At 44.3% G+C, this 16,436-nt stretch overlaps 1 protein-coding gene across 1 annotated transcript in view; it reads right to left on the reverse strand.

Annotated features, from left to right (window-relative positions):
* Nucleotides 1-2,325: 2,325 nt before the first annotated feature.
* zmp:0000001167 (protein phosphatase 1 regulatory subunit 12A) overlaps nt 2,326-16,436 on the reverse strand; it is a 73,887-nt gene continuing 59,776 nt past the window's right edge. Inside the window, exons 18-23 of the mRNA XM_042301201.1 lie at nt 15,650-15,711; nt 14,221-14,287; nt 10,222-10,326; nt 9,079-9,129; nt 7,922-7,972; nt 2,326-6,377 (exon numbers count right to left, since the gene is read on the reverse strand). Of these exons, the coding sequence (XP_042157135.1) occupies nt 6,291-6,377; nt 7,922-7,972; nt 9,079-9,129; nt 10,222-10,326; nt 14,221-14,287; nt 15,650-15,711 (423 nt within the window). The 3' untranslated portion in view covers nt 2,326-6,290. The remainder of the gene's footprint in view (nt 6,378-7,921; nt 7,973-9,078; nt 9,130-10,221; nt 10,327-14,220; nt 14,288-15,649; nt 15,712-16,436) is intronic.

The following is a 16,436-nucleotide window of genomic DNA, read 5'->3' on the forward strand; positions in this document are numbered from 1 at the left end:
ACCCATTTCTCTAAGACCCTGCTTTAATCTAGTTAACAGTCTCTTTAATTGTTTTATCAACAATCTCAATCTGATAATGTTCAGCAATTTCAATTAACTGCTCCTTAGTACACAACTCTAAGGCTACCTCTGAAGGAGCTTGAACAAAACTACTCAAAATGGAAGACATTTTCCTCAAGCAATAAAAATATTACAAATGCTCAACAACAAACACAACTCACCTGCTGTCAGTCTGGGTTCAAGGACAGGACTGACACCTACTACCGTACCCCGTTCAAAGGTACCTACTACCGTACCCCGTTCAAAGGTACCTACTACCGTACCCCGTTCAAAGGTACCTACTACCGTACCCCGTTCAAAGGTACCTACTACCGTACCCCGCTCAAAGGTACCTACTACCGTACCCCGTTCAAAGGTACCTACTACCATACCCTGTTCAAAGGCACCTACTACCGTACCCTGTTCAAAGGCACCTACTACCGTACCCTGTTCAAAGGCACCTACTACCGTACCCTGTTCAAAGGCACCTACTACCGTACCCTGTTCAAAGGCACCTACTACCATACCCTGTTCAAAGGCACCTACTACCATACCCTGTTCAAAGGCACCTACTACCGTACCCTGTTCAAAGGTACCTACTACCGTACCCTGTTCAAAGGCACCTACTACCATACCCTGTTCAAAGGTACCTACTACCATACCCCGTTCAAAGGCACCTACTACAACCCTGTTCAAAGGCACCTACTACCGTACCCTGTTCAAAGGCACCTAGATAAAGGCACACTACCCTGTTCAAAGGCACCTACTACCATACCCTGTTCAAAGGTACCTACTACCATACCCTGTTCAAAGGCACCTACTACCATACCCTGTTCAAAGGCACCTACTACCATACCCTGTTCAAAGGCACCTACTACCATACCCTGTTCAAAGGCACCTACTACCGTACCCTGTTCAAAGGCACCTACTACCGTACCCTGTTCAAAGGCACCTACTACCATACCCTGTTCAAAGGCACCTACTACCATACCCTGTTCAAAGGTACCTACTACCATACCCCGTTCAAATGTACCTACTACAAAAGTACCTACCTATCAACCCCTAGATAGTCAACCCCTGGATACAGACACACAGTGAACCCCTGGATACAGACACACAGTCAACCCCTGGATACAGACACACAGTCAAGCCCTGGATACAGTCACACAGTCAACCCCTAGATACAGTCAACCCCTGGATACAGTCAACCCCTGGATACAGACACACAGTCAACCCCTAGATACAGACACACAGTCAACCCCTAGATACAGACACAGTCAACCCCTAGATACAGACACACAGTCAACCCCTAGATACAGTCAACCCCTGAATACAGACACACAGTCAACCCCTAGATACAGACACACAGTCAACCCCTAGATACAGTCACACAGTCAACCCCTAGATACAGTCAACCCCTGGATACAGACACACAGTCAACTCCTAGATACACACACAGTCAACCCCTAGATACAGACACACAGTCAACCCCTAGATACAGACACACAGTCAACCCCTAGATACAGACACACAGTCAACCCCTGGATACAGTCACACAGTCAACCCCTAGATACAGTCAACCCCTGAATACAGACACAGTCAACCCCTAGATACAGACACACAGTCAACCCCTAGATACAGACACACAGTCAACCCCTGGATACAGACACACAGTCAACCCCTGGAGACAGACACACAGTCAACCCCTGGATACAGTCACACAGTCAACCCCTGGATACAGTCAACCCCTGGATACAGATTAACAGTCAACCCCTGGATACAGATTAACAGTCAACCCCTGGATACAGATTAACAGTCAACCCCTGGAGACAGATTAACAGTCAACCCCTGGAGACAGTCAACCCCTGGAGACAGTCAACCCCTGGATACAGATTAACAGTCAACCCCGGAGACAGACAACCCCTGGAGTCAGTCAACCCCTGGAGACAGATTAACAGTCACCCCCTGGAGACAATCAACCCCTGGAGACAGGTTAACAGTCAACCCCTGGAGACAGTCATCCCCTGGAGACAATCAATCCCTGGAGACAGATTAACAGTCAACCCCTGGAGACAGTCAACCCCTGGATACAGATTAACAGTCAACCCCTGGAGACAGATTAACAGTCAACCCCTGGAGACAGACAACCCCTGGAGACAGACAACCCCTGGAGACAGACAACCCCTGGAGACAGACAACCCCTGGATACAGATTAACAGTCAACCCCTGGAGACAGATTAACAGTCAACCCCTGGAGACAGACAGAGAATGAAATCAAACACTGGATGCAGACACACAAATCGTTTATTAGGTTCCGTCATCATTTAATATATTAGACCAACATGGGGGGGACACATGGAATTCACTTCTGAAGGTTGTTATTATTCATTAATGACTAATATTATTTATTTATACATGTGTAATATCATATAGATAACCAATAATTTGCCTCCCTTTCAAAGCGGGAGAGATTGACATCAGATAAATGTAAAAAATATGACAATAATATTTTATCATGATGATAATAATAATAATAATGAAAAACAATGCATAGCATATAGGGTTTTCCAGAACAGCAAGTCTCTATCATCAGGTCTGAGGTGGTAAACTAGCTCTCCCCCCTCCTTCCTAGCCAATAGAAACCTGAGGAGGGTGTCCTATGCATCCCGGTACAAAGAACATGGTGAAACCCCCTTGAAGCCCAGGCCTGCACCTATCCAATACTTTTACATTTGTGATGGAGTGCACACGTCAGGAGATAGGAGAGATTATTGGGATGCAGATTCGTGTAGAAGACGAGCTGTTTTGTATAGTATGACTCAGGATGGTGGCGAAGCCTCACTGATCTGTGATCGCTTAGCTTTGCCTGGTGCTGCACTGATCTGTGATCGCTTAGCTTTGCCTGGTGCTGCACTGATCTGTGATCGCTTAGCTTTGCCTGGTTCTGCACTGATCTGTGATCGCTTAGCTTTGCCTGGTGCTGCACTGATCTGTGATCGCTTAGCTTTCCTGCCTGATTGTAAGTAAAGTGCAGTGGTCAACAGACTGCTCTGTCTGTGGTCATTTAAAGGAGCATGGAGTGTGTCTGTGGTCTGGAAACGTCCTCAAAAGGCACCCTATTCCCTATTTAGTGCACTACTTTTGACAAGAGCCCTAAAGTAATCCACTACATATTGGATAGGGTGCTATTTGGGATGTGGACTTTAGTAGTGTGTGAGGAGGAGGAAGGGTGGGTTCAAAACACATTGATGAAAGACACTACCAGATTAAGAGGTATGGATCCAGGGTGTAGATCCAGGGTATGGTCTATGGAATGGATCCAGGGTGTAGATCCAGGGTATGGTCTATGGAATGGATCCAGGGAATGGTCTATGGAATAGATCCAGGGTATGGTCTATGGAATGGATCCAGGGTATGGTCTATGGAATAGATCCAGGGTATGGTCTATGGAATAGATCCAGGGTATGGTCTATGGAATGGATCCAGGGTATGGTCTATGGAATGGATCCAGGGTATGGATCCAGGGATGGTCTATGGTATAGATCCAGGGTATGGTCTATGGAATAGATCCAGGGTATGGTCTATGGAATAGATCCAGGGTATGGTCTATGGTATAGATCCAGGGTATGGTCTATGGAAATAATCCAGGGTATGGTCTATGGAAATAATCCAGGGTATGGTCTATGGAAATAATCCAGGGTATGGTCTATGGAATAGATCCAGGGTATGGTCTATGGAATGGATCCAGGGTATGGATCCAGGGTATGGTCTATGGAATAGATCCAGGGTATGGTCTATGGAATAGATCCAGGGTATGGTCTATGGAATAGATCCAGGGTATGGTCTATGGAATTGATCCAGGGTATGGTCTATGGTATAGATCCAGGGTATGGTCTATGGTATAGATCCAGGGTATGGTCTATGGAATGGATCCAGGGTATGGATCCAGGGTATGGTCTATGGAATAGATCCAGGGTATGGTCTACGGTATAGATCCAGGGTATGGTCTACGGAATAGATCCAGGGTATGGTCTACGGAATAGACCCAGGGTATGGTCTACGGAATAGATCCAGGGTATGGTCTACGGAATAGATCCAGGGTATGGTCTATGGAATGGATCCAGGGTATGGTCTATGGAATGGATCCAGGGTATGGTCTATGGAATAGATCCAGGGTATGGTCTATGGAATGGATCCAGGGTATGGTCTATGGAATGGATCCAGGGTGTAGATCCAGGGTATGGTCTATGGAATGGATCCAGGGTATGGATCCAGGGATGGTCTATGGTATAGATCCAGGGTATGGATCCAGGGTATGGTCTATGGAATGGATCCAGGGTGTAGATCCAGGGTATGGTCTATGGTATAGATCCAGGGTATGGTCTATGGAATGGATCCAGGGTATAGATCCAGGGTATGGTCTATGGAATAGTTCCAGGGTATGGTCTATGGAATAGATCCAGGGTATGGTCTATGGAATAGATCCAGGGTATGGTCTATGGAATAGATCCAGGGTATGGTCTATGGAATAGATCCAGGGTATGGTCTATGGAATAGATCCAGGGAATGGTCTATGGTATAGCTCCAGGGTATGGTCTATGGTATAGATCCAGGGTATGGTCTATGGAATAGATCCAGGGTATGGTCTATGGTATAGATCCAGGGTATGGTCTATGGAAATAATCCAGGGTATGGTCTATGGAAATAATCCAGGGTATGGTCTATGGAATAGATCCAGGGTATGGTCTATGGAATAGATCCAGGGTATGGTCTATGGAATAGATCCAGGGTATGGTCTATGGAATAGATCCAGGGTATGGTCTATGGAATAGATCCAGGGTATGGTCTATGGAATAGATCCAGGGTATGGTCTATGGAATAGATCCAGGGTATGGTCTATGGAATAGATCCAGGGTATGGTCTATGGTATAGATCCAGGGTATGGTCTATGGAATAGATCCAGGGTATGGTCTATGGTATAGATCCAGGGTATGGTCTATGGAATGGATCCAGGGTATGGATCCAGGGTATGGTCTATGGAATAGATCCAGGGTATGGTCTACGGTATAGATCCAGGGTATGGTCTACGGTATAGATCCAGGGTATGGTCTATAGAATGGATCCAGGGTATGGTCTATAGAATAGATCCAGGGTATGGTCTGGTATGGAATAGATCCAGGGTATGGTCTATGGAATGGATCCAGGGTATGGTCTATGGAATGGATCCAGGGTATGGTCTATGGAATAGATCCAGGGTATGGTCTATAGAATGGATCCAGGGTATAGATCCAGGGTATGGTCTATGGAATGGATCCAGGGTATGGATCCAGGGTATGGTCTATGGAATGGATCCAGGGTATGGTCTATAGAATGGATCCAGGGTATGGTAAATGGTATGGTCTATGGAATAGATCCAGGGTATAGTCTATGGAATAGATCCAGGGTATGGTCTATGGAATGGATCCAGGGTATGGTCTATGGAATGGATCCAGGGAATGGTCTATGGTATAGATCCAGGGTATGGTCTATGGTATAGATCCAGGGTATGGTCTATGGAATGGATCCAGGGTATAGATCCAGGGTATGGTCTATGGTATGGATCCAGGGTATGGTCTATGGTATAGATCCAGGGTATGGTCTATGGTATAGATCCAGGGTATGGTCTATGGTATGGATCCAAGGTATGGTCTATGGTATGGATCCAGGGTATGGTCTATGGTATGGATCCAGGGTATGGATCCAGGGTATAGCTCTATGGAATAGATCCATGTTATGGATGGAGTCGATGTAAAGGGAATAAGATGCCTTGGACCGGTCCAATGTGCATGGAGGGTGTGTGTCGTGTGTGTGTGTGTGTGTGAAGTATATATGTCTGTGTGCATATTGGTGTTTTTCCCCCTGGTGCACATCGTCATGGGCATTTGGCTGTTGTCACGTCTCGTTGCTACTATGCGAGTTGTTGTCATGACCACAGTTGTCATGGCTGTCCTCAACGTGGGCATAAGGCACACACACACACACACACACACACGACAAGCCACGGCGACCGGTCAGGAGGACTAAGGAATAAGAGACGTCATAATCAATCACATCAAGCTGTTTAGATTACCACATTCTCCTGCTGCTCTTCATCTGTTTCCCCCCCGCCACCTCTCTCTCCCTCTTGTTCTTTGGCACTGGGAGGAGTGGATGGACGGAGGGGTGATGGGAGGAAGCAAGGGGACATCCCTGTTGTATCTCGTTCTCTCCGTCTATTTGGAGAGTTTACTGATGACTCTGATCAGCGCTCCGTTCTCGTCTTTCAGCCTCTGGTTGTCAGCTCTCAGGTCACCGAGCACCTAGAGGAACAGCGTTGTTATTGGCTGAGAAACTGACGATAGATGCAGCCAATGCACACTACACACTGAGTATACAAAACATTAAGAACACCTGCTCTTTCTATGACAGACTGACCAGGTGAATCCAGGTGAAAGCTATGATCCCTTATTGATGTCACTTGTTAAATCCACTTCAATCAGTGTAGATGAAGGTGAGTAGACGGGTTAAAGAAGGATTTTTAAGCCTTGAGAAAATTGAGACATGGATTGTGTATTTGTGCCATTCAGAGGGTGAATGGGCAAGACAAGATATTTCAGTGCCTTTGAACAGGGTACGGTAGTAGGTGCCTTTGAACAGGGTACGGTAGTAGGTGCCTTTGAACAGGGTACGGTAGTAGGTGCCTTTGAACAGGGTACGGTGGTAGGTGCCTTTGAACAGGGTACGGTAGTAGGTACCCTTGAACAGGGTATGGTAGTAGGTACCTTTGAACAGGGTACGGTAGTAGGTACCTTTGAACAGGGTACGGTAGTAGGTACCTTTGAACAGGGTATGGTAGTAGGTGCCTTTGAACAGGGGTATGGTAGTAGGTGCCTTTGAACAGGGTATGGTAGTAGGTGCCTTTGAACAGGGGTATGGTAGTAGGTGCCTTTGAACATCTTACTGTTCACCTTACTGCTCATCTTACTGTTCATCTTACTGCTCATCTTACTGCTCATCTTTCAAATACTGTTCATCTTTCTGCTCATCTTACTGTTCATCTTTCTGCTCATCTTACTGCTCATCTTGCTGCTCATCTTACTGTTCATCTTACTGCTCATCTTACTGTTCATCTTACTGCTCATCTTTCAAATACTGTTCATCTTTCTGCTCATCTTACTGCTCATCTTACTGCTCATCTTACTGCTCATCTTTCTGCTCATCTTACTGTTCATCTTTCTGTTCATCTTACTGCTCATCTTTCTTCTCATCAGTACTGCTCATCTTACTGCTCATCTTACTGCTCATTTTACTGTTCATCTTTCTGCTCATCTTTCTGCTCATCTTACTGCTCATCTCATCTTTCTGCTCATCTTACTGCTCATCTTTAAAATACTGCTCATCTTACTGCTCATATTTCTGCTCATCTTACTGCTCATCTTTAAAATACTGCTCATCTTACTGCTCATTTTACTGTTCATCTTTCTGCTCATCTTACTGCTCATCTTACTGCTCATCTCATCTCATCTTACTGTTCATCTTACTGCTCATCTTTCAAATACTGTTCATCTTTCTGCTCATCTTACTGCTCATCTTACTGTTCATCTTACTGCTCATCTTTCAAATACTGCTCATCTTACTGCTCATTTTACTGTTCATCTTTCTGCTCATCTCATCTTACTGCTCATCTTACTGCTCATCTTTAAAATACTGCTCATCTTTCTGCTCATCTTTCAAATACTTTGAGCGTTTAGCAAACGGCTTCTCTATTGGTTCCATTGCAACAGGCAATCTCAATCAAGCCCAGATAATGGATTTGAAAGATTTCGGATACTATTTGAACCCAGGTGAGATGATATATTTTCACCTTCAACTCTGCCTCCAGCTCAGCCACACGCCGCTCCAACATCCAACGCTCCTGATGAGACACAGAGACAGAGAGAGAGAGAGAGAGAGAGATACAGAGAGAGAGAGACATTGACAGAGATAGAGACAGAGACAGAGAGAGCGTGAGAGAGAGATACAGAGAGAGAGAGACATTGACAGAGATAGAGACAGAGAGAGCGTGAGAGAGAGAGACATTGACAGAGAGAGAGAGAGAGCGAGACATTGACAGAGATAGAGACAGAGACAGAGAGAGCATGAGAGAGAGAGAGAGAGAGAGACATTGACAGAGAGAGAGACAGAGAGAGCGTGAGAGAGAGAGAGACATTGACAGAGAGAGAGAAACAGAGACATTGACAGAGAGAGAGACAGAGAGAAACAGAAAAACAGAGACATTGACAGAGAGAGAGAAACAGAGAGAGAGACAGAGAGAGAGAGACATTGACAGAGAGAGAGAAACAGAGACATTGACAGAGAGAGAGACAGAGAGAGAAACAGAGACATTGACAGAGAGAGACAGAGAGAAACAGAGACATTGACAGAGAGAGAGAGAGAGACATTGACAGAGAGAGAGAAACAAGACATTGACAGAGAGAGAGACAAAGACATTGACAGACAGAAAAACAGAGACATTGACAGAGAGAGAGAAACAGAGACATTGACAGAGAGAGAGAAACAGAGACATTGACAGAGAGAGAGAAACAGAGACATTGACAGAGAGAGAGAAACAGAGACATTGACAGAGAGAGAGAAACAGAGACATTGACAGAGAGAGAGACAGAGAGAAACAGAAAAACAGAGACATTGACAGAGAGAGAGAGAAACAGAGAGAGAGACAGAGAGAGAGAGACATTGACAGAGAGAGAGAGAAACAGAGACATTGACAGAGAGAAAGAGAGAGAGAGAGAGAGAGAGACAGAGAGACAGAGAGAGAGAGACATTGACAGAGAGAGAGAGAAACAGAGACATTGACAGAGAGAAACAGAGAGAGAGACAGAGAGAAACAGAGAGAGAGAGAGGAACGAAGAAAGCGTTTCAGGCAGCAGTAGCCAGTCGTGAGGCCAGGCTCAGCATCAGGTGTTTGACACTAGTTACTGTACATATAACACAAGCCACACACGGCAGGAAGGAGAGACTTACCTTCTTCTCCATCTCTAGCATTGCTGAACAATCACTGAAGCGCTCCTGTCTCTGTAGGATACAACACACAGACCAGCAGAAACATTGTTCATGTCAATATGTGTTATACAGTATGCAGTTCAATTGAAAGGCTGTAGGAGACTGTTTATCACGGTCATTATGAAACATATAATGTTGTTAGTGTATGTTACGTTTGAGCTGTCTCCACATTGTCATTCCGGGATATTCTGTAATACCGCCACTGAACACAAGGGGCACTATTTTCTAACCTCACAGCCTCAGTCCACCAAAAAAGTTAGCAATGCCAACAAGTACATGTAAAATCCAATAGAGAATGTGAACCAGATGCTAACGAGCGCATTGTGAAGATTTTATACAGTCTCTTGACCTAAACTACTTATCCGTACACCTTTCCTGTACCCAGGTCGACTCGAAGGTGACCAAACTACCTGTCAGTTATTTTCAATAGAAGACACACAGCAATGTAACCTTAACGTATGACCTGAGCAGGCTTGTCCACTCTGTCTGTCTGTGTCTCTGTGTCTCTGTGTGTGAGACCTGAGCAGGCTTGTCCACTCTGTCTGTCTGTGTCTCTGTGTCTCTGTGTGTGAGACCTGGGCAGCCTTGTCCCCACTGTCTGTCTGTGTCTCTGTGTGTGGGACCTGGGTAGCCTTGTCCCCACTGTCTGTCTGTGTCTCTGTGTGTGAGACCTGGTTAGGCTTGTCCCCACTGTCTGTCTGTGTCTCTGTGTGTGAGACCTGGTTAGGCTTGTCCCCACTGTCTGTCTGTGTCTCTGTGTGTGAGACCTGGGTAGCCTTGTCCCCACTGTCTGTCTGTGTCTCTGTGTGTGAGACCTGGTTAGGCTTGTCTACACTGTCTGTCTGTGTCTCTGTGTGTGAGACCTGGTTAGGCTTGTCTACACTGTCTGTCTGTGTCTCTGTGTGTGAGACCTGGTTAGGCTTGTCCACACTGTCTGTGTCTCTGTGTGTGAGACCTGGTTAGGCTTGTCCACACTGTCTGTGTCTCTGTGTGTGAGACCTGGTTAGGCTTGTCCACACTGTCTGTGTCTCTGTGTGTGAGACCTGGGTAACCTTGTCCACTCCGGGGGGGGTGTGAGTGAGTCAATGAGTGAGAGGGACAGACCTGGGTAGCCTTGTCCAGGTCCAGTCTAGTCTGAGAGACAGTCCTCTGGGTGTCCTGCAGCTGAGACTGGAGTTGACCATTCTCCCTGGACACCACCTCAAACAGCTGGGACAGAAATACATTACTTTTTCATTCATACAAATGTTTTTTTTTTTTAATGTTTTATCCACTCTACTATAACAAGCAATGTTTGTAATAGAATTTCATCCACTATATATATATAGCAAAAACAATGCTAATCCATGTGAGAGAGAGCATGAAACGGAAACAGAGAGGGAGAGTTATAGAGAGCAGGAAACAGAAACAGAGAGAGAGAGTTATAGAGAGCAGGAAACAGAAACAGAGAGAGAGAGAGAGTTATAGAGAGCAGGAAACGGAAACAGAGGGAGAGAGTTATAGAGAGCAGGAAACAGAAACAGAGAGAGAGAGGGAAACAAACAGAGAGAGAGAGAGTTATAGAGAGCGGGAAACAGAAACAGAGAGAGAGAGTTATAGAGAGAGGGAAACAGAAACAGAGAGAGAGAGTTATAGAGAGCGGGAAACAGAAACAGAGAGAGAGAGTTATAGAGAGAGGGAAACAGAAACAGAGAGAGAGAGTTATAGAGAGAGGGAAACAGAAACAGAGAGAGAGAGTTATAGAGAGCAGGAAACAGAAACAGAGAGAGAGAGTTATAGAGAGAGGGAAACAGAAACAGAGAGAGAGAGTTATAGAGAGAGGGAAACAGAAACAGAGAGAGAGAGTTATAGAGAGAGGGAAACAGAAACAGAGAGAGAGAGTTATAGAGAGAGGGAAACAGAAACAGAGAGAGAGAGTTATAGAGAGAGGGAAACAGAAACAGAGAGAGAGTTATAGAGAGAGGGAAACAGAAACAGAGGGAGAGAGTTATAGAGAGAGGGAAACGAAACAGAGAGAGAGAGTTATAGAGAGAGGGAAACAGAAACAGAGAGAGAGAGTTATAGAGAGAGGGAAACAGAAACAGAGAGAGAGAGTTATAGAGAGAGGGAAACAGAAACAGAGAGAGAGAGTTATAGAGAGAGGGAAATGGAAACAGAGAGAGAGAGTTATAGAGAGAGAGCAGGAAACAGAAACAGAGAGAGAGAGTTATAGAGAGAGGGAAACAGAAACAGAGAGAGAGAGTTATAGAGAGAGGGAAACAGAAACAGAGGGAGAGAGTTATAGAGAGAGGGAAACGGAAACAGAGAGAGAGAGTTATAGAGAGCGGGAAACAGAAACAGAGGGAGAGAGTTATAGAGAGAGGGAAACGAAACAGAGAGAGAGAGTTATAGAGAGCAGGAAACAGAAACAGAGAGAGAGTTATAGAGAGCGGGAAACAGAGAGACAGAGAGTTATAGAGAGCAGGAAACAGAAACAGAGAGAGAGAGTTATAGAGAGCGGGAAACAGAAACAGAGAGAGAGAGTTATAGAGAGAGGGAAACAGAAACAGAGAGAGAGAGTTATAGAGAGAGGGAAACAGAAACAGAGTTATAGAGAGAGGGAAACAGAAACAGAGAGAGAGAGTTATAGAGAGCGGGAAACGGAAACAGAGAGAGAGTTATAGAGAGCAGGAAACGGAAACAGAGAGACAGAGAGTTATAGAGAGCGGGAAACGGAAACAGAGAGAGAGAGTTATAGAGAGAGGGAAACAGAAACAGAGAGAGAGAGAGAGAGTTATAGAGAGCGGGAAACGGAGAGAGAGAGAGTTATAGAGAGCAGGAAACGGAAACAGAGAGAGAGAGTTATAGAGAGCAGGAAACAGAAACAGAGAGAGAGAGAGTTATAGAGAGAGGGAAACAGAAACAGAGAGAGAGAGTTATAGAGAGCAGGAAACAGAAACAGAGAGAGAGAGTTATAGAGAGCGGGAAACGGAAACAGAGAGAGAGAGTTATAGAGAGCAGGAAACAGAAACAGAGAGAGAGAGAGTTATAGAGAGCGGGAAACAGAAACAGAGAGAGAGAGTTATAGAGAGCAGGAAACAGAAACAGAGAGAGAGAGTTATAGAGAGCGGGAAACAGAAACAGAGAGAGAGAGAGAGAGTTATAGAGAGAGGGAAACAGAAACAGAGAGACAGAGAGTTATAGAGAGCGGGAAACAGAAACAGAGACAGAGAGTTATAGAGAGCAGGAAACAGAAACAGAGAGAGAGAGTTATAGAGAGAGGGAAACAGAAACAGAGAGAGAGAGTTATAGAGAGTTATAGAGAAAACAGAAGAAACAGAGAGAGAGAGTTATAGAGAGAGGGAAACAGAAACAGAGACAGAGAGTTATAGAGAGAGGGAAACAGAAACAGAGACAGAGAGTTATAGAGAGAGGGAAACAGAAACAGAGACAGAGACAGAGAGTTATAGAGAGCGGGAAACAGAAACAGAGACAGAGAGTTATAGAGAGAGGGAAACAGAAACAGAGAGAGAGAGTTATAGAGAGAGGGAAACAGAAACAGAAACAGAGAGAGAGAGTTATAGAGAGCGGGAAACAGAAACAGAGACAGAGAGTTATAGAGAGAGGGAAACAGAAACAGAGAGAGAGAGTTATAGAGAGAGGGAAACAGAAACAGAAACAGAGAGTTATAGAGAGCAGGAAACAGAAACAGAGAGAGAGAGTTATAGAGAGAGGGAAACAGAAACAGAGACAGAGACAGAGAGTTATAGAGAGCGGGAAACAGAGACAGAGACAGAGAGTTATAGAGAGAGGGAAACAGAAACAGAGACAGAGACAGAGAGTTATAGAGAGCGGGAAACAGAAACAGAGACAGAGAGTTATAGAGAGCAGGAAACAGAAACAGAGACAGAGAGTTATAGAGAGAGGGAAACAGAAACAGAGTTATAGAGAGCGGAAACAGAAACAGAGACAGAGAGTTATAGAGAGAGGGAAACAGAAACAGAGTTATAGAGAGTTATAGAGAGAGGGAAACAGAAACAGAGACAGAGAGTTATAGAGAGAGGGAAACAGAAACAGAGAGAGAGAGTTATAGAGAGAGGGAAACAGAAACAGAGACAGAGAGTTATAGAGAGAGGGAAACAGAAACAGAGAGAGAGAGTTATAGAGAGAGGGAAACAGAAACAGAGACAGAGAGTTATAGAGAGAGGGAAACAGAAACAGAGAGAGAGAGTTATAGAGAGAGGGAAACAGAAACAGAGAGAGAGAGTTATAGAGAGTTATAGAGGAAACAGAAACAGAGAGAGAGAGTTATAGAGAGAGGGAAACAGAAACAGAGACAGAGAGTTATAGAGAGAGGGAAACAGAAACAGAGTTATAGAGAGTTATAGAGAGAGGGAAACAGAAACAGAGACAGAGAGTTATAGAGAGAGGGAAACAGAAACAGAGACAGAGAGTTATAGAGAGAGGGAAACAGAAACAGAGACAGAGAGTTATAGAGAGAGGGAAACAGAAACAGAGTTATAGAGAGTTATAGAGAGAGGGAAACAGAAACAGAGAGAGAGTTATAGAGAGAGGGAAACAGAAACAGAGAGAGAGAGTTATAGAGAGAGGGAAACAGAAACAGAGAGAGAGAGTTATAGAGAGCGGGAAACGGAAACAGAGAGAGAGAGTTATAGAGAGCGGGAAACAGAAACAGAGAGAGAGAGTTATAGAGAGCAGGAAACAGAAACAGAGTTATAGAGAGCGGGAAACGGAAACAGAGAGGGAGTTATAGAGAGCGGGAAACGGAAACAGAGAGAGAGTTATAGAGAGCGGGAAACGGAAACAGAGAGAGAGTTATAGAGAGCGGGAAACAGAAACAGAGAGAGAGAGTTATAGAGAGAGGGAAACGGAAACAGAGAGGGAGAGAGTTATAGAGAGAGGGAAACGGAAACAGAGAGAGAGAGTTATAGAGAGCAGGAAACGGAAACAGAGAGGGAGAGTTATAGAGACCAGGAAACGGAAACAGAGAGGGAGAGAGAGCGGGAGACATGGAGAGAGAAAGAGTCTGAAAACAATCAGGATGAGACTCCCAAATATTGACTAGACCCTTCCAACCATTCAAACTTTATTCCATGTCCCTACCTTCTTGTAATCATTGGTCTCAGAGCCTGCTCCTCTGTCGATACAGTCGTTACATGACACGTCAGACCTGGGTAAATCACAGGTCAGAGATATTATAACGACAGTCAGGAAACAGGACAGAGACATTATAATGACTCCTCAGATATTACTCACTACTATGACAGTCAGGAAGCAGGACAGAGATATTATAATGACTCACTACTATGACAGTCAGGAAGCAGGACAGAGATATTATAATGACTCACTACTATGACAGTCAGGAAGCAGGACAGAGATATTATAATGACAGTCAGGAAGCAGGACAGAGATATTATAATGACTCACTACTATGACAGTCAGGAAACAGGACAGAGATATTATAATGACAGTCAGGAAGCAGGACAGAGATATTATAATGACAGTCAGGAAGCAGGACAGAGATATTATAATGACAGTCAGGAAGCAGGACAGAGATATTATAATGACTCACTACTATGACAGTCAGGAAACAGGACAGATATTATAATGACTCACTACTATGACAGTCAGGAAACAGGACAGAGATATTATAATGACTCACTACTATGACAGTCAGGAAACAGGTCAGAGATATTATAATGACAGTCAGGAAGCAGGACAGAGATATTATAATGACAGTCAGGAAGCAGGACAGAGATATTATAATGACTCACTACTATGATAGTCAGGAAGCAGGACAGAGATATTATAATGACAGTCAGGAAGCAGGACAGAGATATTATAATGACTCACTACTATGACAGTCAGGAAACAGGACAGAGATATTATAATGACAGTCAGGAAACAGGACAGATATTATAATGACTCACTACTATGACAGTCAGGAAACAGGTCAGAGATATTATAACAACAGTCAGGAAACAGGTCAGAGATATTGTATTGACAGTCAGGAAAAAGGTCAGAGATATTATAATGACAGTCAGGAAACAGGACAGAGACATTATCATGACAGTCAGAGATATTGTATTGACAGTCAGGAAAAAGGTCAGAGATATTATAACGACAGTCAGGAAACAGGTCAGAGATATTGTATTGACAGTCAGGAAAAAGGTCAGAGATATTATAATGACAGTCAGGAAACAGGACAGAGACATTATAATGACAGTCAGGAAACAGGACAGAGACATTATAATGACAGTCAGGAAACAGGTCAGAGATATTACAACGACAGTCAGGAAACAGGTCAGAGATATTATAATGACAGTCAGGAAACAGGACAGAGATATTATAATGACTCACTACTATGACAGTCAGGAAGCAGGACAGAGACATTATAATGACTCACTACTACGACAGTCAGGAAACAGGACAGAGATATTATAATGACAGTCAGGAAACAGGACAGAGACATTATAATGACTCACTACTATGACAGTCAGGAAACAGGACAGTGTAAAGGTCAGATCCATACCTGGTGCTGGCGCGCCCACTGCCTCCAAACCCCTCCTCTCCACTGGGCTCATTGTCATCAGTCTACAGGACCACAGACATCAGCAGGTCAATACATTATGGATGTCAATGTCCTCATTACGACAGGTTAATACCAGGATATAAACCTAGTAACCTTATAACCAGTCATTATGGATGTCAATGTCCTCATTACGACAGGTTAATACCAGGATATAAACCTAGTAACCTTATAACCACTCATTATGGATGTCAATGTCCTCATTACGACAGGTTAATACCAGGATATAAACCTAGTAACCTTATAACCACTCATTATGGATGTCAATGTCCTCATTACGACAGGTTAATACCAGGATATAAACCTAGTAACCTTATAACCACTCATTATGGATGTCAATGTCCTCATTACGACAGGTTAATACCAGGATATAAACCTAGTAACCCGTTACAAACAGGACTATGACAGGTTATAATGCCCTGTTGAAAGGTTATAACCAGGACTAGCTCATGCACTCACCTTGCAGGAGAAATGAGGGTTATGAGCCTCAAGGGAACAGAGAGATATTTTCCCTAGTCGTCTTTTGGTTACTGGCCCAAGGGAACAGAGAGATATTTTCCCTAGTCGTCTTTTGGTTACTGGCCCAAGGGAACAGAGAGATATTTAACCTAGTCGTCTTTTGGTTACTGGCTCAAGGGAACAGAGAGATATTTAACCTAATCGTCTTTTGGTTACTGGCTCAAGGGAACAGAGAGATATTTTCCCTAGTCGTCTTTTGGTTACTGGCCCA

This window comes from Oncorhynchus tshawytscha, linkage group LG19 (genome assembly GCF_018296145.1).
Source record: "Oncorhynchus tshawytscha isolate Ot180627B linkage group LG19, Otsh_v2.0, whole genome shotgun sequence".
Classification (NCBI taxonomy): Eukaryota; Metazoa; Chordata; class Actinopteri; order Salmoniformes; family Salmonidae; genus Oncorhynchus; species Oncorhynchus tshawytscha.